The sequence below is a fragment of the Vidua chalybeata genome, chromosome 27 (genome assembly GCF_026979565.1).
Source record: "Vidua chalybeata isolate OUT-0048 chromosome 27, bVidCha1 merged haplotype, whole genome shotgun sequence".
NCBI classification, from domain to species: domain Eukaryota; kingdom Metazoa; phylum Chordata; class Aves; order Passeriformes; family Viduidae; genus Vidua; species Vidua chalybeata.
The window spans coordinates 5,148,275-5,173,106 of NC_071556.1; the positions used below are offsets into that span (position 1 = coordinate 5,148,275).

The following is a 24,832-nucleotide window of genomic DNA, read 5'->3' on the forward strand; positions in this document are numbered from 1 at the left end:
CGCACTCGCCCAGGTGCCCGCACGTCCTCGCACGCGATCCCACAGCCACGCAGGACCCCCGAATGTCCCCCCTGGTTGTCCCCAGTCTCGTCACGTCCCCGGTTCCCCCGGCCTGGCCTTGGCCCCGCGGGCTCCGCAGCCCTCCCGGGGCCGCCTCATGGCACCTGGCTCCGGTGAAACGGCGGAAAACGAAACCAACAGGCGGCCCTGGCACAGCCCCGGCCGCGGCCCGGGCACAGCGGCGGGCCGGTGCCCCGGCCACGGGCAACGGGAGCAGCGGGGCAGGCTGGGCGGGCGGCGGGGCCCGGCTCCCGCTCCCGGGGCTCTGATTTCGGGAGGGAGGCACCGATCCGACCCGGCCCCTGCTGCCCGCACCCGGCCCTCTACATACCCACACCTACGTAGAGAGAATATATAGAATATACGGAATATGCGGAATATACAGAATATGCAGAATATATAGAATATACGGAATATACAGAATATGCAGAATATATAGAATATACGGAATATATAGGATATATGGAATATATGGAATATCCCCGCTGGAAGGAACGGCGGCGCCTGTGGAAATGCCAACCCGCCAGCACCGGGGGCTCCCCGGGAGCAGCGGGGGTCTCTGCCCGCACCGGGCACCCCCAGGGCTGGCCAGCCCTTGGCCGGAGCCCCCCAAACTGCCAGCGACGGCCGCAGCATCGCGGGGAGCGAACGGAGCCTCCTCCCGCCGCCACCGGGCACCGGGGACCGGGCACCGGCCGCGCCGCTCTCCGTGGTGCTGAACGGCGGCCGCGCCGCGCCCCGGGGCCGTGCGGGGTCGTGCCTCCTCCGTCCTTCTCTCACCGAGCTGCCGCTAATTGATTATCGTCATTACGGCTATTAATGATTATCGTTACCGTCCCCGCGGCTCCGGTGCTCCGCGGCACGGCCGAGCGCGGACAGCGGGGAGACGGTGCCAGCGCGGTGCCAGATTACCGGCTCGTCCCCGCGCGCAGCCCCGCTGCTGCTGCCCGCCATCCTCCCCGCGCTCCGCGCCGCGCGTGGGCCGAGCCGCCGCCGTTACCTCCGAACCGGGGCTCCGAAATTCCGCCCTGGCCGCCGGCGGGCTCGGCCCCGCTGCCGTCCACCCCGCCCGGGCCCCGCCGGTGCCCGCCGCGCTCCGCCGTGCCGGTTGGTCCCGCTGCCCACGGCCGGGTCCCGTTTGCCCAAAGGGGAAAAACCCCAGCAACGAGCGCGGCCCCGCCGAGGGAACGAACGGCACCGGCGGAGCTTCGCCGCCGCCCCGGGAGCCGCTCCGGCCCGGGCCCGGCTCCGGGAGGGGCCGCTCCGGGCAGCGGGGGGGCCGCCGGTGCCGCTCTCACCGCCCAGGGGCCCGCTGGCACCGCGCAGGGCCCGGGCGGGCCGCGGCGGCCCGGTTCGCCCCCGCCGGTCGCCGGTGCCCGCTGCCCACGGCTCGCCGCCCCCGAGAGGCGCGGGGGGAGCTTGGCATCGCCGGCACGGGGGGAAGCGGCCGCCCCACGCGTGTCCGCGCCGGGGGCTGCACGGGGCCCGCCCGGGCCCGTTCCTCACGGCACTTACCGACTCGTCGCCCGCCTGTACCCGGTTCCCCGGCGGCTGCGGGCGCTGGGCAGGCCCCGGCGCCGCCGGTGCCCCCCTTCTGCCCTCGCCTACACCCCCGTGTGAATCAAATACCTTCACTACAGCAGCCATGTTGGGCTCCGGTGCGAGCACGGCGCTCGCCGCAGGAACCGGCGGCCGCCTCGGCGGGAGGCAGCGCGGCCGGGGCTCGGCGCGGGGGCCCCGCTTCCCCCCGGAGCACCGGAGCCCGGGCAGCCCGGCCGGCCGCGGGGCCCTGTCCCAGCGCACCGAGCGATGCCGCCGGGGGCCGCTGCCCGCCGGCCCGGGAAGTTGCCACCGTTCCCGGTAACGCCACCAACTGCGGGTCCCGCACCTGCCACGCATCCCTCCGTTGCTACCGGCCGCGTCCCGGGGCTGCCGCTGGGGAGGAGCTGGGGGAGAGCCGCGGTTACCTCCGCCTCGCCCGGTGTCCGGTGCCCGCGACGCCGCTCGGCCGTGCCCACCTGGGGAGGGAAAGAGAGAGAAGATGCGTCAGGAGGAGCCGCCGCCATCGCTCCAACTTGGAGCAACTTTCCCGGCGAGGCCGGCGGCGGGGGCGGGGGGTGGGCGGCGCTGGAGCCCCTGCCCGGCCAGCCGGGGCCGGTCCCACCGGCGGGGCAGGGCGTGGGGTGCCCCACAGCCGGTGCCTTCCACGCGCGGCGTGGGGACAGCCGCCCGCAGCCCAGGGCCGCGCTGGGACACGGCCTCTGCTGCCGGGGACAGCCAGGACACGCTGGATTTGGGGCGGCCCCACACCTGGTGCCTGTCCTTCTGTCTGGCTGGGTGTCTGTCCCGGCTCCCCGCTGCCGTGGGCACCGCAGCCTCGCACCGGGCACCCCCCCGCTGCTCCCCGGGCACCGGAGCCGCTCTCCCGCCCGGCCCGGCTCCCCTCCAAAGTGTATTTTTCTGCTGTTTATTTCCCTCCCCGCTTTTTCTCCCACCGAGATTTATTTCCCCCCCCCCCCAACCCCCCCCTCTACCCCGGTCTTTTTCTTTTCCTTTTCCCGCCCCAATTTTTTCTTTTCTCTAATTTCCACCCCCCCGCCCTTCACCCCGCTCGTTTGACTCCAACCTCGCTGGGAATTATTTGCATTTAAAACACAACGACTCGTTTCCCTCCGCGTCGCTTCGCAGCTCGGTTCCACCAGCGCCGGAGAGGCGGGGGAGCCATCCCAAGGAAAAGGGGTCCCCAAAGCCCCGGGCAAATTCCCCCGAATTCCTGCCCAGCCGAAAATATCGATGTGGGGGAAAACTAAAGGTTTAACAGATTTTAATGATTTTCTTCCCGCAGCCGCTGTCACCCAAAGGTGTTGTGGCAACAAAGAGCGGGATGGCGTTTGACGCTCGAATTTTTGGCCTAAATATTTGCGGAAATATTCCCCCGAAGCCCCGAACGCTTTGCAAAAGATTGATGTGCCTCAAAACCATCACATCCTGCCCTGCGAAGTGCTTCCGAGGAAAATCTGATTTTCCATTTTCTCCCCCCCCCCGCCGCCGGAGAACGCACACGCGCGAAACTGCGAGCGAGAGAAGGGACTGGGAACCGCACATCCATTCCCAGTCCAAACTGGGAGCCGATCGGTTTTCCCCCGTCCCTGTGCACGGCGGAGATTCCCCAGCTCGGGGAACAACGGCGTGGAATTCCCCGCCGTGCCCGCTCGGGCAGAGCCGGGCACAGAAACACCCCCCAGATACTTTTTTTTAAAGGGGAAAAAATAGCAATAAACCAAGAGAATTAATTATTTTTTCTTCCTTTCGCCAGAAATGCCGAATTCGACCCCGGCTTTTTGCATGGGGATTTTTTTCCCCCTTGTGTTCTATTTTTTTTTTTTCTTTTTTTTTTTCTTTTTTTTTTTCTTTTTTTTTTTCTTTTGTTATTTTTGTTATTTTTACAACCTCGCACCAACGCAGGGATGGAAGGGGATGCCCACACAACACCCCAACCCCGCACAGCACCCCCCACGCCCCTTTCTCCCTGCTCTCCTTTTCTTTTTTTTTTTTTTTTTTTTTAAACCCCAAATCCTTCCCCCGCAAAATTATTTATAAAAAAAAAAAAAAAATAGCTGCACACACCGAAACTTCGCTCCGGCAGCCCCTTACCTCGGGCACCGGGCAGGGCAGGGCAGTCGGTCCGACCGGCCCCGGGGCTACAAACCCCGGGGGTGGCTTTTGTGAGTTTGCCGGAGTTTCCCCGGGCTGTCCCCTTTTGTGTCCCATTGCCATCTAGAGGCCCCGATTAATTAATTTCACACCGAAGCTCGGGAGAAAATTTTCCCACAAAACAAGTGACCGAGGAGATGTGAAACTCCAAAGAAAAGGAGTCAACATCAAGTTCAACAGCATGCGGGGAAAGGCCTATTTCCATCACAATCGCGTCTGAGCGGGGGCCGGGCGGGGGGCGGCGGGCGGCGGCCCCCGCGCCCCCTCCGCGCGTTCCCAGGCTCGGAACAATCGCGCTCTGTTTGCCTCGCACATGCCGGCGTTTGGGCACGGAGGCTGCCTTGGGATAACAGGAATAATGAGGGGAGGGGGGCTCGGGGGGGGGGGGAGCGCGGCAGGGCTGGGAAAGGGCGGCGGCGCGGGGGGAGCGGGGCCGGGCGCACCTGGGCGCTGCCCGGTACCGACCTGTTGAGCCGCGGCCGGCGGCACCCGCCGGAGTGCGCGGGAAGAGCCGCGCCGGGCCACGGGGGCGAGGAGGGCTCCGCGGGGACCCCCAAGCAGCGGGGGGGACGGTGGCGACCCCCGGAGTGGCGCGGGGACACTTTTCCCTAAGTTTGGTGTCCCCCCACCACCACCACCACCACCACCACCACCCCGCCTTGTCTCCCCGCCAAGCGCGGCCACGCGTTTTCCCACAGTCCCGGGGGAACGGGGGGCGCGGGCCCCGGGGGAGCGGGGGGTGCGGGCCCCGGGGGAGCGGGGGGCCGGGGCCCGGGGTGGCCGAGGCGGTGGTGGACGTGTCCTGCAACCCAAGCAGCTCGGCTCCGCCGGGCATTGTCCCCACGGAGCCCGTGGCCATTGTTCCCGGCGCTGCGGGAGCCGGAGGGAGGGCAGCTTTCCACGCCTCGTCCCCCCCCCCCCGCCCGCCCCCGCCATCTCACCCCCACCCCGACACTCACACCGGGGCTGCCGGGACCCTAATCCGGGATGGGGCGGGGGGGGGAGGGCGAAGAACACCCCACCCACCCCCCGAAAAAAAAAAAAAAAAAAAAAAAATTTACAAATATCAGGCGAGGGAAGGGGAGGCGCGGGGTCCCCCCTCGCAGACTTCCTCCAAGTTGGGAGAAGCGGGAGGGGGAGCGGGGCGGCCGCCGGTGCCCGCCCAGCCCAGCCCTGCCCCTCCGGCACCGGCAGCACCGGCAGCACCGGCGGCTGCCCCGGCGCGGGGAGTTCAGTGCGGGGCAAGGGAGAGGAGGGGTGAGAGGGGGGGGGGAAAAAAACGGCGGCGGAAAAAAAGAGGGAGCGGGGAGGGGATTATTTACCTCCCTCCGCACCTCTGCGTCCATTACTGACTTAGCGGCAGCGGCAGCCGGGAGCCGCCGGGACACCGGCAGCCGCCGGGCCGTGGGGCTGGGGGGGAACCGGCACCGGCAGCGGGCGGGACGCGGAGCCCGGGGCCATCCAGGCGCGGCGGAGCCGGGCTGCGGCTCCCGGAGAGGACCGGCCGGGCTCTGGGAAGCGGAGCCCCCCGCGATCACGTTGCCGTTACGTGGGGTTAAACAGGGAACGTCTGCCCGCGGCTCGAACGCCGCGAACCCCCCGAGCGCACCGGGCAGCCCCGGGCCGCCGCTAGCGGGGCCTCGGCGTGAGGCGGCTGTGGCGGGGGGCGGATTCCGCCCAAACATCCATTTTGTCCCTTTTGGAAATGGAGATGGGAGAGAGGAGGGGGAAAAAAAATGCGTCTTTTTTTTTTTTTTTTTTTTTTTTTCCTTGCTTTCTCCATATTTTACTACGTAAGGAATGACGTGCTCGCGTCGGGAGCGGGATAGGTTAGCCCGGAGCTTGGAGAGGGAGGGGGGGAAACCAGGCTGGGGGGGGCGCGGGGGCGGGGGGCGGCTCTGGCAGCAGCAGAACCTAAAAATAACGAGGATTTTATTATTAAAAAAAAAAAAAAAAAGAGAGAGAGAGATATAATAATAATAATAAATATAATAACAGTAATCCCGCTGACCCCGCCGATGCGGCCCTGCACGAGCAGCGGGTGGCACCGGCCGCTCCGGGGACCCCACCGCGCCTTCCCCGGGGACCCTCGGGATTTGGGGCACCCCATGGGAGTGGGGGGGGAGATTTGGGGGGTCCTCCTGCCCTTTCCCCCCATCCCGGGGCTGCGGCAGGGGCTGCGGAAGGCGCTCCCCTTTCCCCGGCCGCTGCGGGATGATTGCGTGGAAATGAAGCAGAAACTGGCTGGTTTTTATTGAATTCCACCCCAAATCCCTCGCTGCTCCGCGGGTTAACACCTCCAAGCCCCCGGGAAGCGGCAGGGAATGGATTCCCACCTCCCGCCGCTCCTCCGGGCGCGCCGGGATTTTGGGAGCGCTAAAAAAAAAAAAAAAAAAGCGCGGGGGCTCCGCGCAGCGCCCGGGGGGGGGTTGCGCCCCAAATTCGGCCCCGGGGAGGGGGGGACACCCAGGGACACCCAACCCACTGCAGACCCGGAGCCCCCGAGCGGGGCCGGGCAGGGCCGGGCCTGGCTCCAGCCCCTGGAGCCACCGGGACGCGCGGCCGCCGCCGCCGAACCGGGACCGCGCCGGTGCCGGTGCCGCCCCGGTGCCCTCCCAGGTCCTGCCCGCCCCGGGGACGAGCAGCCCCCGGCCCGGTGCTGCCGGGAAGGCCTCGGGCTCCGCGCTCTCCCCTAATGAGCTCGGCTTATGCATTTCCTCATTAACGAATATTTCTCGCGGCCGAGCTGGGGGGCACCGGGACGCGCGTCCCCGGCCGCCCACCGCCCGTCCCGTCCAACCGGGGCTGCCCGGGGGCTCGGCCGCTCCCTGCCGGCCCCGGGAGAAGCAGGAGGCCTGGCCTGGGCGTCTGACAGCCCAAATCTTGCGGCCAGCCTCGTAATTCCCGTGCCCGGCGCCGCGGTGCGACCGCCGCCCTCGGTGAACGTGAGACCCCCGGTTTGCCCAGGGGTTTCCCCCGGTAAAAGGCGCTCGGGCCGGGCCCGGCTCCTCCAGCCGCCCGGTACCGGCGGGCCCGCTGCCCCCCACCCCCGACGGCGCGGATTTAGGGGAGTGGGTGGCGTATTTTGGCTCCGTGATGGGGTTTTGATCAAAAATTCATTAAGAGGCGCTCGGCGCAGCGCCATGAATATTTCAGGGCTTTTGCAAAACAACAAAGTGGGTGTTTGGGGGAGGATGCACCGGGGGACAGGCAGCCCCCGGTGCCCGCCTCGGCCCCGCTTTGAGGCGGCGGGGACGCCAGGAAGGACCGGCCACCTCCGTTCCGTCGGGGCCGAGGCGGCGACCGCTCGCCCGCAGCCCCGGGGCTCGGTGCTGCCCCGTTATAAGGCGTGGAACGGCTCCGGTTACCCGGAGAGCGATCCCGGTCGGAGAGGGCGGCCCTGCAGGGACACCTGGCTCTGGAGCCACCGTGACAATCCGGAGTGTCCCCGGCCCTGTCGGCGGACACGCGTGGCCGTGGGGCTGCCCCGGGACGGTCCCTGAGCTCCCCAGTGCGGGCAGAGCTGGGGGACAGCGGGGCCACCCGGGATGTCCCCTCGGAACGGCGACATCACCCCTCAAGGGATGCGGTGACAGGAGCTGCTCTGGGCAGGAATTACCCCCAAACCCACCCATCCCAGGCAGGGACGGAAAGGTCCCCGGCCCCCAAATTGGGGTGCGGACCCCCCCAGCACCTCCCGCCCGCAGCACAGGGAGAGGCGCCGGCTCCGAGCGGAGACAAAGCCCCGGCGGCTCCGCTGGCCCCCAGCGCCCCCCGGAGCAGCGCGGGGCCCCCCGGGTGGGCCTGCAGGTAACTGGGATTTACTGGGCCACCTCCGGGGCCAGCTGGGAAGGGGCCACGGAGCGCCAGAGGTGGCCAGGCTGGGCCGTGACCGGGGACGCCGCAGCTCTGTCGCTTCCCGGTGTCACCCCCAGCACCCCAAGGAAGCTGCGGGTCCCTGGGTGCCACCTTTGGGGCAGTGCCATGGGGCACGGCGCCCTCTCCGCTAGGCTGGGGACAGAGGGACAGAAAGGCCGCTCTGAGGGACCAAAGCGGGGCTGGGGACACCCCAGGGCACCTCCCGAGCCCAGTTTGGGACGTTGTCGCAATGGGCGTTACTGGACCTGCAGGCAGGGGTGGGATGTGCAGCTCCGGCAGCTCCCGGCGCTCCCGCCGCTGCCCTCCGGGTCCCGCCGGCCGTTCCCGTGTCCCGGTGCTGGGATGCGACGAGTCCCCCCCGCCGCCACCCCCGCCACCCCAGCCCGGCCGCCCCCCGGCCCCTCCCCGGGGCTCACCTCGCCCTGACATTTCCTGGCGCTCCTTCCATGCCAGCGGGTTGCCATAGCAAATCTAAATCTTACAAACAAAACCAGGGGAGAGGGGAAAAAAAAAAAAAAAAAAAAAAGGAAAAAAAAAAAAAAAAGCGCCTGATTAGCATATATTCAAATGAGCCGTGCAATAATGCAAACCATAAATCATGCAGTCATTGCTATTCAATCAGTGTCTCTTACCCCAGCCCCCACTCCTGCACCCGCTGTGTCGCCTCCTCTCGCCTGCCACAAACCCCGGCCCGGTCCCAAAGGTGGCCCTGGAGGGGACCTGCCACCCTCTGGGGGGGTGGCCCTGGGCCCAGCCCGGCTCCGGGGCTCGGCACAGCCCCCTAATCCCGCCTGGTATTTACGGCGCTCCATTAAACCGGGCAAACTCTTCCCAGGATTAATCTCCCGCCCAGGTTTTAATCTCGGGGCTATAATCCCCCCCCCCCCACCCCGCCCGCCCCAGCCGAGGGAAGGGGCCCAGCTCGGCCCTGGAGCGTGTGGGGGACCCCCAGCCCTGCCTGATCCCGACCTGGGGGTGCCCAAGCCGTGCTGGGGGGACCCGAACCCCCCCAGAATGTCCCTGTGGGTGATGGCGCTGCAGGACCCTGCTGTCCCTCCTTGGTCACCCGCAGCAGTGGCCGTGGCTGTGGCCGTACCCAGCACACCACCGGCCCCAGGGGATGCTCCCCGACCCCCAAAACTCGGCAGAACCCGCAAACCCAGCCCAGCCCTGAGCTAAAACAGGCTCAGCTCAGCTGGGCTAGGCCCACCCCCCCCCCCCCTTAACCCTCTCCTTGCCCCCCAAATCCCGATTTGGAGAGGTTTATCCTTCTCCCACCTGCTCTGAGACCCCCCGAGAGGTTTTTTTGGGGGTCACCGAGGGGTTGGAGCAGCACGGCTGAGCCCCAACGACCTGACCAGACCAGGGGTGACCCGGCTGTCACCCACCCCCCTGGTCTGTGACCCCTGAGAGGTGGCTTTGAGCCCGGGGGACGCACAGGGGGGGGACAGCGACGCTGAGACCGAGGGGGTGCGGGCATGTGCCACCTGTCCCCTTGGGGACATCAGCCCAAAGTGGGCTGCCTGACCCCAAAAACCTCACAGCAGACACCCCGAGACCCCCAGCTCTTTATTGGTGCGAAGATAATAAATAGAAAAGAGCCCCTGGCTGGGGGCGCAGCACCCCCCGCCCCGCCCGTCCCCTGTCCCCTCCCCTGTCCCCCCGGCCGCGGAATTGGGCCGGGGGCTGCAGGGCTGGAGCCGCTGTCGCTTCTCTCAGTCCTGCTGCCACCGCGTGGCACTTCCCGGCCACTCCCGCTCGCTGGGGACACGCTGCTGGCGCGGGGACAGGCGCAGGGACGGGCGGGGACAGCGTCCAACGCCACCGCGCAGGACACCGCGACAGCGCCGGGCTCCTGGGGGGGGGGGGAGGCGGCGGGCAGAGCCGAAAGGAGGGGACCTGGTGGCATTTGGGGGCTCCGGGCAGGGAGGGGAGGGTCTCAAGGAGCTGCAGCCCCAGGCTGGGGGACAGTGACCCTGCAGGGAGCCCGGTGGCACCGCCGGTCACCGCCACGGGCACGGGGGGGCTTCCCGAGGGGGCTGAGATGGGGGAGAAGCGGGGGGCTGCTCCCCCAGGCAGGGCTTTCCCCGCTCCCCCGCTATCTCTGCCAAACGTCCTCGGGCTGTCCCCTCCGCGTGGGGACGGGGACCCTCTGCTCGTCCGGCAGCGGCCGCGGCGGCCCCGGCGCGTACGGGGGGAAGCCCTTGGCGAAGTCATCGCGGGGCTGGAGGTCGCCGGGGGCTCGGGAGGCTTCGCTGAGGGACGCCAGGCTGGCCAGGCAGGGCTGGGGGGTGCCCGGGGGACAGCCCAGCCCCGGCGACACCCGCTCCGACTTGATGCTGATGGCCTGGCGCTGCGGGGACGCGCCGGGGACAGCGGCTGGCTCCTCCGCGGGGACGATCCGGCTGCTGGCCCTGCGGCGAGAGGGGACGGGGTGAGGGCGTGTCGCCGTGCCCCCTGCCCTTTTTACTCCCTAGAGGGGTTGAAACCCCCCCAAGTTCCTGTCCCGGACTGGTTCTGGCCCAGTTGGACCCACACGGCTGCTGGGAGCCTGGAGTGTGACCGGTGTGGGACACGTGGGGACAAGATCCATGGGGGAATCTGGCTGGAAATAAGCTGGGGGTGCTTCGGGGTGACCCCCAAGACCACCCCGGTGGGTGGGGGCTGTCCCTCGGTGCCAGCAGCGCCCATGGCTGGGAGGTGACACTCATGGGTGCAGCAGAATGGGGTCACCCTCGCCTTGTCCCCCCTGTCACCCCAGGGCCACCCCTGTTCTTACCCCAGCGCTGCCATGTCATCCCCAATCTGTCCCCCACCCTGTCCCGCCCGTCTTGCCGGGTCCCCTGCCCTGTCCCCACCCTGTCCCCCCTGTCACCCCGGGCCACCCCTGTCCTCACCCCAGCGCTGCCATGTCCCGGGGGTGCTGCCACGCCGGGGGCTGCAGGAAGCCGGGGGGCGGCGGGACCTCGCCAGCCCCAAAATCTGCGGGGTGGGAGGACACAGTGAGCGCGGAGGGTGACAAAAGGAGGGGACAAGGCTGTGCCGAGGCTGAGGGACCGCGACTCACCCGCTTGGGCCGGGCTGAGGAAGGGGAAGCCGGCGAGGCCGTGGCTCGGGAGGCCGGAGCTGCCCGGGCTGAGCACGGGGCTCAGGGTCTGCAGGGCGGGGTACAGCGGCCGCTGCGGGAAATGGGGGGGACCCCAATAGGATTTGTGCCCCAAACCCCCCCCGGGGGACCCCTCCCCACCCCTCCCTGAGCCCCCCAGCAAGGCCCCGGAGGGAGGGGCGGGATTTGGGGAGGGGACAGCCGTGTGGCCTTGGGGACAGCCGACTCACCGCTGCGCTGCCACCGCTCCGGCCGCTCGCCAGGCTGCCCTGGGACTCGCCACGCCGGCCCTCGGCCCCCAGGAACAGCGGCGGCGGCGTCTTGGTGGCCAGGGCGCGGCTCAGGCTGGCGGCGGGGAACAGGGGGTAGCTGAGACCTGGGGGACAGGGGGACAGCAGGACGCACGGATGACCCTCGGCGGATCCCCGTGGCGGTGGCCGCGGTGGCCGCGGTGGCCCCGGAGCCGTCGGTAGCCGTGTGTGCCTGCACGGTGCCGCGCTCCGGCCAAGCCACTTCCTCCACGGGCCACCTGGGCTGCGGCCGCGGGCTGCGACAGGAGGTGACACGCCAAGGCAGCGGCTGGATGTGGCTCTGGGGCCACAAACAGGGGACAGGGACAAGCCCCCTGCTGCGGGGGGGGCACGCACACGCGGCTGGGATGTCCCCGTGGGAATGTCCAGCGTGCCTGCGGCCACCACGCTGTCCCCCACCCGAGGATTTGGGATGCTGCCTGCCCCCGTGCCGTGCCACCTCCCACCCCCCGGGGGTTTCCACCGCTCGGGGCCCGGGGTTTGCGGCGTTTCCAGGCGCTTTTCTGTCAGCCTGACACCCGCAGGGGATGAACCCCCCGCGCCGGGGCTGAGCAGCGGGCACGGGGCGAGGGCGCAGCTGCGGGCCGGCGCTGGCAGGGCGCAGGAAGCAGCTGGAGCGAGATCGGGGCCGGTGTTTCCACAGCTGCGGCCCCGCTCCTGCCCACGCAGCCCCGGCCCCGCGCCCGGGAAGGCCCCGGGAGAGGAGCTTTGCATGCGGGGCTCGGCGGGGAAAATCCCCGCGGGGCTCGGGGCTCCTGAGGGCGCCCAGGGAAGGGACACACGGTGGCCAGGGCCGGGACAGGGGGCCCAGGTCGGGGACGGGGCGTCCAGGGTGGGGTGTCCATGGAGGGAATGGGGTGTCCAGGTGGGGATGGGGTGTCCAAGGTGGGGATGGGGTGTCCATGGTTGTAATGGGGTGTCCATTGAAGGGACAGAGTGTCCCCAAACAGTGGGGACGGGGTGTCTGGGGTGGGTTGGGGTGTCCATGGTGGGCATGGGGTGTCTGGGGTGGGTTGGGGTGTCCATGGCAGGGATGGGGTGTCTGGGGTGGGTTGGGGTGTCCATGGCAGGGATGGGGTGTCCATGGTGGTAGTGGGGTGTCCATGGTTGTAATGGGGTGTCCATTAAAGGGATACAGTGTCCCCAAACAGTGGGGACGGGGTGTCCATGGAGGGGATGGGGTGCCCATGGCAGTGATGGGGTGTCCGGGGTGGGTTGGGGTGTCCATGGCAGTGATGGGGTGTCCATGGTGGTAGTGGGGTGTCCATGGAGGGGATGGGGTGTCCATGGTGGTAGTGGGGTGTCCATGGCAGGGATGGGGTGTCCATGGTGGTAGTGGGGTGTCCATGGCAGGCATGGGGTGTCCGGGGTGGGTTGGGGTGTCCATGGTGGGCATGGGGTGTCCGGGGTGGGTTGGGGTGTCCATGGCAGTGATGGGGTGTCCATGGTGGTAGTGGGGTGTCCATGGCGGGGATGGGGTGTCCATGGCAGTGATGGGGTGTCCATGGTGGTAGAGGGGTGTCCATGGAGGGGATGGGGTGTCCATGGAGGGGATGGGGTGTCCATGGCAGTGATGGGGTGTCCATGGCAGTGATGGGGTGTCCATGGCGGGGATGGGGTGCCCACAGTGGGGACAGGGGTCCCATAGCAAGGACAGGGGCCCATGGTGGTGCCGGGGTGCCCAGGGTGGGGACAGGACACCCACGGCAGGGTCCCTTCCCCTGTACCCACCCCCAGCAGTGTCCCCGAGCCTACCTGGGGGCAGTGGCCCTGGGGACCGTCCCGGTGGCTTTGGAGCCGCGGGTCTGAAGGCGGGAGAGCGGCCCTGGCCCTGCGGGGAGCTGCTGCCGCTGCCCACGGAGCCCTCGGTGGCCAGGGGCGAGCTGCCGTAGGCGGCCTCGGGCAGTGGCACCGGGCTCTGCGGGGACACACGGGGGTGAGGGACAGCCACCCTCGGGACCCCTGGGGACCTTTGGGGGCACACGGGGGTCAGGGACAGCCACCCTCGGGACCCCTGGGGACCTTTGGGGGCACACGGGGGTCAGGGACAGCCACCCTCGGGACCCCTGGGGACCTTTGGGGGCACACGGGGGTCAGGGACAGCCACCCTCGGGACCCCTGGGGACCCTCAGGGCTCTGCAGGGTGAAGCAGAGGTCAAGGACAGGGAGGGGATGGGGACTCTTGGGGACCCTTGGGGACCCTCGGGGCTCTGCAGGACAAACCAGAAACCAAGGACAGGGATGGGGACACTCGGGGACACTTAGGGCTCTTCAGGATAAAGCAGAGCTCAAGGACAAGGAATAAAGAGGGACCCTCAGGGACCCTGCAGGACAAACCCGAACCCAAGGACAGGGAGGGGACAGGACCCTCAGGGACCCTCAGGGACCCTGCAGGACAAACCCGAACCCAAGGACAGGGAGGGGACAGGACCTTTGGGGACCCTCGGGGACCCTCAGGACAAACCAGAACCCAAGGACAGGGAGGGGACAGGACCCTCGGGGACCCTCGGGGACCCTCAGGACAAACCAGAACCCAAGGACAGGGAGGGGACGGGACCCTCGGGGACCCTCGGGGACCCTGCAGGACAAACCAGAACCCAAGGACAGGGAGGGGACGGGACCCTCGGGGACCCTCAGGACAAACCAGAACCCAAGGACAGGGAGGGGACCCTCACCCCACGTGCCACCAGCGACTCACATAAAACCTGGGCCGCGCCAGCGACAGATCCACGCCCTCCCCGAGCCTCCTGCCCTTGTCCCCGGGCGGCTCCGGCCCCTCCTCCAGCTCCAGCTCGTGGCTCTCCAGCCCCAGCCCTTTGCGCTTCAGCGTCTGCGGGGAGGCGACAATGAGCGGGTCCCTGCGGCCACCGCGGGGCCCCGGGGGCCGCCCCCGGCCGCTACCTCGAGGATGTCGGAGTTGGTGCGGCTCTCGTGGGGCTCGCTGTACTCGGTGTACTTGAGCAGCACCTTGTCCATGTCGGTGCTGGCGTACTGGAACAGGCGGTTGGTGCTGTTGAAGATGATCAGGGCGATCTCGCAGTCGCACAGCACGCTCAGCTCGTACGCCTTCTTCATCAGCCCGAATTTCCGCTTGGTGAAGGTCACCTGCGGGGGGCCGGGCGTGAAACCCCCCCAAAAACGGCGCCCAGCTCTCCCAGAAACGCTCCCCACGGGGTGCTGGCGGCGGGGAGGTTTTGACTCCCATCCTCCTCGTCCCAACCTCGTCCCCAGCAGTCCCTACCTGCCGGTTCCGCTGATCCAAAATCCGGCTGATCTGGATTTTTTTCCGGCCCATTTTCGCCTCCTCCGTTGGGTTTGGGGCTGGAAGAGAGCGAGAAACGCCTTGAGCCCCACAGCCCCGGGGCTGTCCCCAGGCAGAGTCCGCCCCAGCGCCGCCAAAAATAAGTTTGGCTGCCGAAAAAAATCGATTTTCAGAGGAAGTTTGGTCATTTCTTCTTCCGCGAAGATGGTGGCCAAGCGGAAAATGGGGGAAAACTGGGGAATTCTGCTGGGTTAGAGGGGAAAAAATCCCCTTGGCCTTGCCCAGCCACCCCCATCCATCACTCCCCGGGCACCTCTGGGTGTGGGCCGTGATCCCAAATCCTTCAGCGGGACTTTGGGATCAGAGCTCTCACCCCAAACCCAGGGGGCCGCTCCGAGGCTGCTCGCGAAGCTGCTCACGGCGGCTCCGTGGGACGGGGAGGGCGTTTAAAAGGGGGCCGGGCTGGCGGCGGGGAGGGTCCCTCAAACAAAAAGGGTTGGTTTTAGGTTCAGATTTGGGGATTTTTTATTTTTTTTTATTTTTTTTTTTTTTTCAAGCTCCAGCAGACTAAATTTGACCTCCGCCACTCGCAGGCCAGGAAGTGGCTGCACGAGGAGAGAGCAAAGTGAAACCACCCACCCACCCCTGCTGCGGCCTGAGCCAGCGCCGGGCAGGGACACGGCGCTGGTGTCACCCCGTGCCACCCTGGCTGCGGGGTGCCAGCGCCCCCCGAGCCTGTCACAGCGCGGGGACACCCCCCTGCTGTCACACCCCCCCCCCCAATTCCTGCTCCTCTGCCACCCCCACGGCAACAGCCACCCCAAAACCCCCAAATTTGGGGATTTCTGAGTTCAGCGGGGCAGAACCACGCGTGGCACCGAGATGTCCCCAACGGGACCCTCGTGCCCACCCCGATGCGGGGACAGACCCGGCCCGGCTCTGTCCCTGCTGTCCCCAAACCACAGCCCCGGGGCAGGAGCGGGGCTGGGAACCGGCGGGGTGGCAGCTCCGTGTTGGGGACATTTTTGGGACCCCCCAGCTCGGCCAGCAGCCCCCCCCCCCAATGCCAGGCCGGATGCCAGGGGCGCAGTTGGGGACCCTCCGGTCCCCTGATGCCCCCGGCGCGTCCCGCTTCCCCCTCTCGAGCACGTTGCCATTTTACCATCGTGCTCGGCTGCTATTTTTAGCTGATCAAAACTAATTTTAATTTATGGAAGGAAATTGCGCTGCCGTTCCCACGGCCCCGCTGCCACCCTGTGTCCCCGGGCCCACGCACGACCCCCCCCCCGTGCCCCCCCCCGAGGTCCAGGGGGTGCCCAGACCACCCCGGCCCCGCCGGAAAGGGCCGAGAATTCCCCGGTGGAAGAGCCGAGGTTCTCCCGTTCCCAACCATCCCTGGGGTGTTCGTCCTGCTCCCACACCTGCGGCGCTCCCTGGGGACATCCCGAGCTCCCCGAGTTTCCTTTTGGGGCTGGGGGTTCGGGGCAGGGGGTGCTGGCCCGGCCGTGACCCCCCCCCCGTGTCCCTGCACAGCCTCAGACTGGGGGGGATTTTGGGGGGATGGATGGACGGATGGATGGATCCATGGATGGATGGATGGATCCATGGATGGATGGACAGAGGGATGGACAGATCCATGGATCCATGGATGGATGATGGACGGATGAATGGATGGATGGATGGATGATGGATGGATGATGGACGGATGGATGGATGGATGATGGATGGACAGAGGGATGGACAGATCCATGGATTCATGGGTGAATGGATGGATGATGGATGGATGGACACAGGGATGGATGGATCCATGGATCCATGGATGGATGATGGATGGATGGATGGATGATGGATGATGGATGGATGGATGGATGATGGATGGATGGATGGATGGATGGATGGATGGATGGATGGATGGATGATGGATGGATGGATGGATGATGGATGGATGGATGGATGATGGACAGATGGATGGATCCATGGATGGATGGATGGATCCATGGATCCATGGATGGATGGATGGATGATGGATGGATGGATCCATGGATGGATGGATGGATCCATGGATCCATGGATGGATGGATGGATGATGGATGGATGGATCCATGGATGGATGGATCCATGGATGGATGGATCCATGGATGGATGGATGGACGGACGGACACAGGGATGGACAGATCCATGGATCCGTGGATGCATGATGGATGCATGATGGATGGATGATGGATGGACGGAGAGACATAGATGGATCCATGGATGGATGATGGATGGACGGACACAGGGATGGATGGATCCATGGATCCACAGATGGATGGATGGATGGATGGATGGATGGATGGATGGATGATGGATGGATGGATGATGGATGGATGGATGGATGGATGGATGGATGGATGGATGATGGATGGATGGATGGATGGATGGATGGATGGATGGATGGATGGATCCCATGGATCCATGGATGGATGATGGACGGACACAGGGATGGACGGATCCATGGATCCACGGATGGACGGCCGCGTCCCCCACCTGCAGCAGGGACATGCAATAATTCCCAGGATTTGCTTGGGAACAATGCCCCACAGCTCCTCCGATGCCCTGGTGCCTCAGTGCCCCATGGGGTGATGCCCAGGGAGTCCTGGAAGGTTCCAGCACCCACAGAGTGATTCCATGGAGGTCCTGGGAGGTGCAAACACCCACAGGGTGATGCTGAGAAGGTCCTGGAAGGTTCCAGCACCCATGGGATGAAGCTGAGAAGGTCCTGGAAGGTTCCAGCACCCATGAGATGAAGCTGAGAAGGTCCTGGAAGGTTCCAGCACCCGTGGGATGAAGCTGAGAAGGTCCTGGAAGGTTCCAGCACCCGTGGGATGAAGCTGAGAAGGTCCTGGAAGGTTCCAGCACCCATGGGATGAAGCTGAGAAGGTCCTGGAAGGTGGAGGAGGGAGTCCAGAGGAAGCAGAGCCGCATCCCCATCCATCCAGGGGGTCCAGGCTGGGACTCTCGTACCCAGGGAAGCGGCCGAGGCCTCGTGCAGCACCCGGGGCCGTTTCATCAGCCGCTGCTCCTCCCGGGGACACGGCCAGGCCACCGCTGCCACCAGAGCGTGAGGTGGCACCGGCGACGCTGCCCCTCGGTGTCACCTCGGCCACCGCGTCACCAGAACCCCCCCAGACAGGTGTGAAGGGCTGGGAGGGGAGGGGGGATTTTCCCTCTGGGTTTTAGTTGGGATAAAGTGATCACGGGCATTGGCACCTCCAGCCAGGTGGCACCTCCAGGGCATTGGCACCTCCAGCCAGGTGGCACCTCCAGGGCATTGTCACCTCCAGCCAGGTGGCACCTCCAGGGCATTGGCACCTCCAGCTAGGTGGCACCTCCAGGGCATTGGCACCTCCAGCCAGGTGGCACCTCCAGCCAGGTGGCACCTCCAGGGCATTGGCACCTCTAGCCAGGTGGCACCTCCAGGGCAGGGTGGAACCTGATTCCCCGGGAGGAATCCTGGACCCCAGAGCCCCTGCTGGCATTGTCCCCACCACGGGGATGTCCCCTGAGCACCGGCACCCCAACAAACCCCAGCGCCCCGGAGATTCCCAACCTCCCAGGCTGGAGATCTTTCCCTCTCCCTGCTCCAGAGGCTCCTGGAGCTCTCCCTGCTCCGTCAGGCTCCGCTGCCTCCCACGGGTGTTTATCTTTAGCCTGGGCTTGCACGCACAGGGATTGGGATTGGGATCGGGATTGGGGTTGGGATCGGGATCAGGATTGGGGTTGGGGTTGGAATTGGGATCAGGATTGGGGTTGGGGCTGGGATTAGGATTGAGATTGGGATCAGGATTGGGGTTGGGATCGGGATCAGGATTGGGGTTGGGGTTGGAATTGGGATCAGGATTGGGGTTGGGATCGGGATCGGGATCAGGATCAGGATCAGGATCGGGGTTGGAGTTGGGGTTGGGGTTGGTTTTGGGGTTGGGGTTGAGGTTGGGTTTGAGATCGGGATTGGGGCTGGCGTTGGGGTTGGGGTTGGGATTAGGGCTGGGATTAGGGCTGGGGTTGGGGTTGGGATCAGGATCAGGATCGGAATCGCTCCCACCTCATCCCAACCATTCCCAGTGGGACCCAGCACCCACAGCACGGCCTCCCCCGGACCCCCCGCGCTGGGATCGGGTTTATAACAAACCCCCCGGACCCCCCGTGCCCTTAGGGGGCATTTGCACAGCGCCAGGGGTGTAAATCCCTAATCCCAGCTCCTAATTAGTGAGCTGAGACCAAACGAACCCCGGGAGAGCCGCGGGATTTTTCCGTGAGCTGCTGTGGGATCCCCATCACCACAACGGGGCCTCCAGCACCTTCCCACCCCCGGAGGATCCCAGGAATCCTAAATCCACCGGATTTACCCTAAAATCCAAGCAGGTGGGGCATTAAAGGCAAAAGCTGCTCCGGGGTCTGAGCGCTCCCCTAAAACACCCCCGAGTCAAGGTCTCGGAGCTGCCCAGGGTTCACCCTCCCATGGGGTGCAGAAAGTGGAGGAAAAGGTTGTTTTTACCAAATTATGGGGGTTTTGCTGCAAATCTGAGAGCTGGGGGTGACTGGGCAGGACTGGGAGGGGAGTGGTTATCAAACACCCGCTGGTGGCCTTTGGCAGCTCCCAAAAAGCGTTTTGGTGCAGGAAAAACACGATTACAGCGGGGAGAAAGAGTTTCCATGCCGAGGGAGGGGAAAATCTGAGCCAGGAGCAGAGAAATCCCACAGGAGGGAGGGGACAATGCTGGGACTGGGAGGGCAAGAGGGATGGAAATGGGGGTTTGAAATGGGGAGCTAAAATGGGGGTTTTAAAATGGGGATTTGAAATGGGGGTTTAAAATGGGGGTTTGAAATGGGTGTTTGAAAATGGGGAGTTAAAATGGGGAGTTAAAATGGGGGTTTTAAAATGGGGATTTGAAATGGGGAGTTAAAATGGGGATTTTTAAATGGGGAGTTAAAATGGGGAGTTAAAATGGGGATTTTAGGAGCACCAGACACGGAGCGCGAGGACCAGAGGGACAAATCCAGGCCTGGCCCCGCGGTTTTGGATCCCGGGGATCCCCTGGGGACGGCTGAGCTGGTGTGAGCAGCATCCCGAGCCCGGCACGGGGAAAAGTCAAAGTTGAGCGCGGAGTTTGTGCCGGGCCCTCCTGCTTTTTATAGGTTGTTTAAACAAGCGACCAGTACAAACCAGCGCGGGGCTGGCAGCGCTGGGTGGGGACTGGGAGCCAGGAGGAGCCAGCTGGGAAATAGGGCAAAGGTGGGCATGTGGCTCTGAGGGGTTTTTGGGACCACCACGACCTCCCCAAACCCCGTCCCCCGGCTCCCAAACATCACCCAGCAGCCATAAAACCCCTCAGGTTTGGGGGCTCTGGGGGACGCTGCCGCCCCCCTGCCCCGCTGTCACCTCGCCGTCGCTGTCGCTGTCGCCCCGGGGGTGACACAGAGCGAAAGTGCCGGGCGCTGCCACGGCCCGGTGCCGATGGGCGGAGGATTTTCGGTTCCAAAATGAGTGTGTGGAAGGAGGAAGGATTGAAAGGGCCCCAAAAACGAGGCGGCCCTGGGGAGGATGGACGGACACGGGGACCCCCGTCCAGCCCAGGGCACGACTGAGGCTCGGTGGGTGCCACGTCCGAGGGAGGGAACTCGCAATTCCCATGGGACTGGGCTGGAATTAATTTGGGATGTGCTCCCTGGTTTGCTGCTGACAATCCTGCGGGGATTTTGGGGAAGAGGAGGGAAATTCAAGGGGTTTAAATTAACCCGATTTCCCCCGAAATCCTTCTGGGTGCCCCCACAGCAGCGTGCCAGGCTTTGCAGGCCCCTCACAGCTGGCATGACCCAGCAGGATCCCTGCCCCCTTGCATGGACGTTTCCCAAAGTTTCCCAAATCCACTTTTTTGGGATGTCGTGGGTGCCCTGGGCTTGGAGGTGGCTGGGAACCAGAATCCTAAAGCAGACCTGAGGCCTGCACCCACCTCCCTCCTTCCCCCAGACCTCTGCAGACGTCACCGTGACGTGTCCAGCTGGCAGCCGGGGCCGTGGAAAAGGGCCAGCACCGGGATGTCCGGATGGTCACCCACGCTCCTGTCCCAGCCCGTGCCCCCAGGGATGCCCCATGAGGGTCCCCTGGGGTCCCATCCCTGCTGTCCTGCTCATTCCCGAGCTTCCGCGTCAGTTCATTCCCTGGGAAACTCCAGAGCTGGCAGCGCTGGGAGAGTTTCTCTCATTAAAAGAGTAAAAACTTGAGCATGGGGACAGGGACAGGGACAGGGACAGGGACACGCTGGCAGTGGGCTGTGCTGGGCAGGAGGATCTGGCAGAGGATCCACCTCGCTCTCCACGGGTGCCAGGGGGACCCAGGTGCACTGGGACACCCTGGAGATGCCACATGGAGGTGCCGCCACCCTGGAGATGCCCCTGGCAGGAGCCGCGGCCGTGTCCCGTCCCCTCCCGGGAGCGGGAAGGAACCGGGCTGCCACTGGCACGTGCCGGGAGCAGCCAGGCCGCTGTGCCACCCCAGCGAGGTGACAGTGCCATCGGGGGTGACCAGGCGCGCTGTCACCGCTCTCACTACAACCACGTCGAGCCAGCAGCTCGCCGGTGCCGAGCCTCAGTTTCCCCCAGCGCCGTGAGCTCAGCCCCAGCCCCCAGAGGCGCCGGTGGCCCCGGGGGTGGCGGGGAGGTGGCGGCGGGGCCGGGGCAGGGCGGCTGCCACCCAGGCTGCACTTTTGGGTTAAACCCGGGCGTTCCTCCCTGCACAGACACGAGTAAAAATAACCGCCCCGAGCTCGGCGCAAACCACAGGCTTTTTATAGCCCGCCATCCCGAGACGGCGGGGCGGGGGCCGGGGCTCCGCCGTGCCCAGAGCAGCCCGCCGGGCGCCGGCCCGGCCGCACCGGCCCCTCCCCGGGCCGGCCCCGCTCCCCCTGCCCGTGCGCCCCGACGGCGCGGCCGCCGGCGTGCGGACGGAGCCCCGGCGGAGAAAAGCGGAGTAGACAGCGCCGCTGTGGCCTGTCACTGTCCCCAGTGCTCGGTCCCGGTCACACCGGAGCGCGGGACCCCCCGTGCGGGACACGCACCTGGGCAGCGGCGCGTCCTCCTCGGCAGCTCCGCGCCCTCCCGGCGCTGCAGCGGAGCCGGGGAGGCCCCGGCGGTGGTCCCGGTGGTGGTCCCGGTGCCGGTCCCGGTGTCGGTCCCGGTGTCGGTCCCGGTGCCGGTCCCGGTGCCGGTGTCGGTCCCGGCGCCGGTTCCGGTGTCGGTCCCGGTGCCGGTCCCGGTGCCGGTTCCGGTGTCGGTCCCGGTGCCGGTCCCGGTGCCGGTCCCGGTGTCGGTGCCGGTGCCGGTGTCGGTCCCGGGGTCGGTCCCGGTGCCGGTGCCGGGGTCGGTCCCGGTCCCGTTCGTGCCCCCGGAGCGCGCGCTGCCGCCGCCTGACCGAGCAGCGCCGCTTACATTTGCATAATCCCGCCCATCCCGCCGGAAGATTTGCATATAGGACCCGAGGTGCTGTTCCATTGGCTAACGGCGGGCGATTATTTGCATAGGCACGCCCTTGTCCGGCTGAGGGGCGGGGCGAAGGAAAGGGGCGGGGCCGGGGGTTTCGGGGCGCTGCGGGAATGGGGAGCGCTGCGGGGTTTGGGGGGTGGGATTGGGGGGATTTCGGGGGGATTTGGGCAAAATGGGATGGGGTAGGGCGTGGGTGGGTTTGTGGGAATGTGGGGGCTGGAACTGGGGTGAGCATGAGGAGACTGGGGGGCTGGGATGGGGGATTTGGAGGGGAGGACAAGGGTGACTTCGGGGGAATTTGGGGATGGGTGAAGTTTTGGGGGGTCCCGGGGGGTGCTGAGCCCTCACTGAGGGGTTCAGGCCGGGCTGAGATGGAGGTTTTGGGGCGCAGCTTCAGGACCAGGCTCTGGGTTGGGTTCATGGCAGATGCCATGGTGGTTTCAGGGCATCCCCCGGCACCGCCAGCCCCTTCGGGCACAGGGTTTGGGGGTGTCACTCCCGTGGTCCCCAATGTCACCGAGGGCTCAAGGAAACCGCGGTGAAAGAAACCTCCTGAGCTCCAAACGGGGACACCCAAGGCACCCCCTTATTCTTATTTAATTTTATATTTTATAAATGCGGTGACCTCTCCCCCCTCCTGTGCCAGCCTGTCCCCGTGTCACCAGCGGTGACGCCGAGTGAAACCCGGACACCTCCGTGCCACCCTCCCGGCCCTGGGACATGCCGAGCTGCCATTCCCTGTGCCCGTGCCCAGCCGCAGCCCGGGAAGGTGACAGGGACAGGGTCCCTGGTGACAGGTGACAGGAGCCCCGGGCTGAGCAGAGGGACGGTGCCCGTGGACGCCGCGGTTCTCAAGGTGCCCCAAAGTGACTTCGTGGGACAAAAGGGGACAGATGGTGCTGGTGACAGAGCCAGGGACAGCGTGGGGCCGAGGGCAGGGGATAACGGAGCTGGAAACCGGAATTCCCGGCGGGAATTGCAGAGGGGCCGGGCTGAGGAGCTGCTTTCCTCCAGAGGGAGCAGAACCTGAGCGCGGGGGATGCTCCGACCCCAAAAGCAGCGCAGGGCCGGCCCCTCGTGTCCTGCCCTGCGGTGACCTCTGCCCTGACGGGGACAAACTGGCGAGCACAGCGGTGAGCAGGACACGGGTGGGAGCCAGGAGGGGGATCCTGACCCTTCCAGCCCCTCGGGAAGGTGCAGGGGTTCCCGGGATCCCCCAGGGACCCCCTCCCCCGTGTTCCCAGCAGCCGGGGGGGAACGGATGCAGTTCCCAAATTCCCGTTCCATGAGAGGAGCTCTGGGCAGCAGGTGGGAAATGGGGAATATCAGGGAAATCAGGGAAATCAGGGGAAAACAGGGAATTTGGGGAAATCAGGGGGATCAGAGGAATCAGGGAATTCAGGGAATATCAGGGTAATCAGGGAATATCAGGGAATTCAGGGAATCAGGGAAATTAGGGCAAATCAGGGGAATCAGTGGTATTCAGGGAATTCAGAGAACATCAGGGAATTCAGGGAATATCAGGGAATTCAGGGGAATCAGTGGAATTCAGGGAATTCAGGGGAATCAGAGAATTCAGGGGAATCAGGGAATTCGGGGGAATCAGTTCCCACCCAGCCTCACAGCAGGGACATTTTTGCACCCTGGACATCCCGGGGGTCCAGTCCCCGGAAGATCGGGAGGAAAATCTGGAGAAATGAGGAATTTCTGGATGAGGAATTTCTCAGGCGTTCAGGACGTGACATCTTTCTCAGAGCCGCTTTTAAAGCTCGTGATTTACGGAGTGCAATTAGCAGAGTGTTAATTAGCCTCGCTAGTAATCCTAATTGATCCTGAGGGGGGAGAACAGACGTGCCGGAGCTTCAGCAGAGTCTGAGGTGACACATCCACGTGTCCCATCCAGCCCTGGGACACTTTGGGGACACTCGGGGTGGCTCTTTGGGTGTGGGACATCCCTGTCCTGTCCTGTCCTGTCCTGTCCTGTCCTGTCCTGTCCTTCCTCCACCTCGGACTGCCCCGGGTCCGGCCCGGGCCAGGGTCACTCCCAGCCGTGCCAGGCAGAGCCGTTTTTTGGGCACAGGGACCCCGCGGTCCCCCCGGGTCAGGGGGTGCCCGGGCCCGGCTGCTCCTTCCCAGCTCCGGGGTGGCAGCTCCAAAGCTTTGAGCTCCCTCTTGAGGCTCTTCCTGCCCCAAAATCCCGGGATTTTGGGGAGCCTGAGGTGCCGGATGCCCTGGGAGGAGAGCTGCACCCCAAGGGACGCCGGCGGAGGACGCGGCTCAGCGCTGTCACTGTCCAGGACACGGGAAAGGGACAGAGATGCCGTCACCAGGAGCTGGTTTGGGGACTTTGGGCCGAGTCCCAGGGACTGCCACATCCCCCCCCTTCCAAAAATGCTGGAAACGAGCCTGGAGCCAAACTCCTGCTGCTGCCAAGGCCAACACGGTGGGACTTCAAAATAGCCCCGTGTCCTGCAGGGCTCCGGCCGGAGCGCAGGGTGCCAGCGGGAGCCACCCACGCGGGACGGGAGGGAGGGACAGCGAGGGACAGCGAGGGACAGCGAGGGACAGCGAGGGACAGCGAGGGACAGCCAGCACTGCTCCCCAGCAGACAGAAAGGTCACCTCGGCCCGGATCCCACAGCCCGGCCTGGGCACGGCTGCCGCGGGACCCCAATGTCCCCTCGTGTCCCCTCGCGTCCCCTCGTGTCCCCTCGTGTCCCCTTGTCCCGTCTCCGCAGGAATTGCTGTGCCGGGAAGCGCGGGGCCTTTCCCAAGGTGCCAGGTGACCCGCGGGGTGAATTTTCCTGCTTGAAACCTCCACCACGGCCGGGGGAAGGCGCTGGCAGATCCCAGAGGAGCCCTGGCATTCCGCTTCCCAGGATATTTATAGGACATGGGAAAGGCGCGGGGGTCCCGGGGGCCGGCCCGAGGGTCCTTTCTCAGCCTTGCGGGACTGGGAACGTTTCGGGAGCTCCCTGGGGGC

The 24,832-nt window shown here is 65.9% G+C and overlaps 2 protein-coding genes across 2 annotated transcripts in view; both read right to left on the reverse strand.

Moving 5' to 3' along the window:
- LOC128800802 (translation initiation factor IF-2-like) overlaps positions 1-5,493 on the reverse strand; it is a 43,698-nt gene extending 38,205 nt beyond the window's left edge. The window contains exons 1-2 of the mRNA XM_053966253.1: positions 5,097-5,493; positions 1,949-2,078 (exon numbers count right to left, since the gene is read on the reverse strand). Coding sequence (XP_053822228.1) covers positions 1,949-2,078; positions 5,097-5,459 — 493 coding nt within the window. The 5' untranslated portion in view covers positions 5,460-5,493. The remainder of the gene's footprint in view (positions 1-1,948; positions 2,079-5,096) is intronic.
- A 3,759-nt stretch (positions 5,494-9,252) lies between these two features.
- On the reverse strand, positions 9,253-21,489 carry MEF2B (myocyte enhancer factor 2B). The gene is made up of 9 exons (XM_053966097.1): positions 21,427-21,489; positions 14,312-14,391; positions 13,972-14,175; positions 13,769-13,900; positions 12,826-12,988; positions 10,990-11,135; positions 10,721-10,832; positions 10,551-10,635; positions 9,253-10,067 (listed from the first exon to the last, which is right to left on the reverse strand). Exons 2-9 carry the CDS (start codon positions 14,363-14,365, stop codon positions 9,752-9,754), a joined length of 1,212 nt encoding a protein of 403 aa, XP_053822072.1. The 5' UTR covers positions 14,366-14,391; positions 21,427-21,489; the 3' UTR covers positions 9,253-9,751.
- Between the last annotated feature and the right edge of the window lie 3,343 nt (positions 21,490-24,832).

Bases quoted from the DNA above. Each gene is read 5' to 3' on its own strand.
- MEF2B (XM_053966097.1), bottom strand. From the start codon at position 14,365: ATGGGCCGGAAAAAAATCCAGATCAGCCGGATTTTGGATCAGCGGAAC. The intron at 12,989-13,768 runs GTGAGTCGCTGG...GTGTCCCCGCAG, and splicing joins TGGCGCGGCCCAGGTTTTAT to AGCCCGGTGCCACTGCCCGA. The intron at 10,833-10,989 runs GTGAGTCGGCTG...CATTTCCCGCAG, and splicing joins GGAGCGGTGGCAGCGCAGCG to CGGCCGCTGTACCCCGCCCT.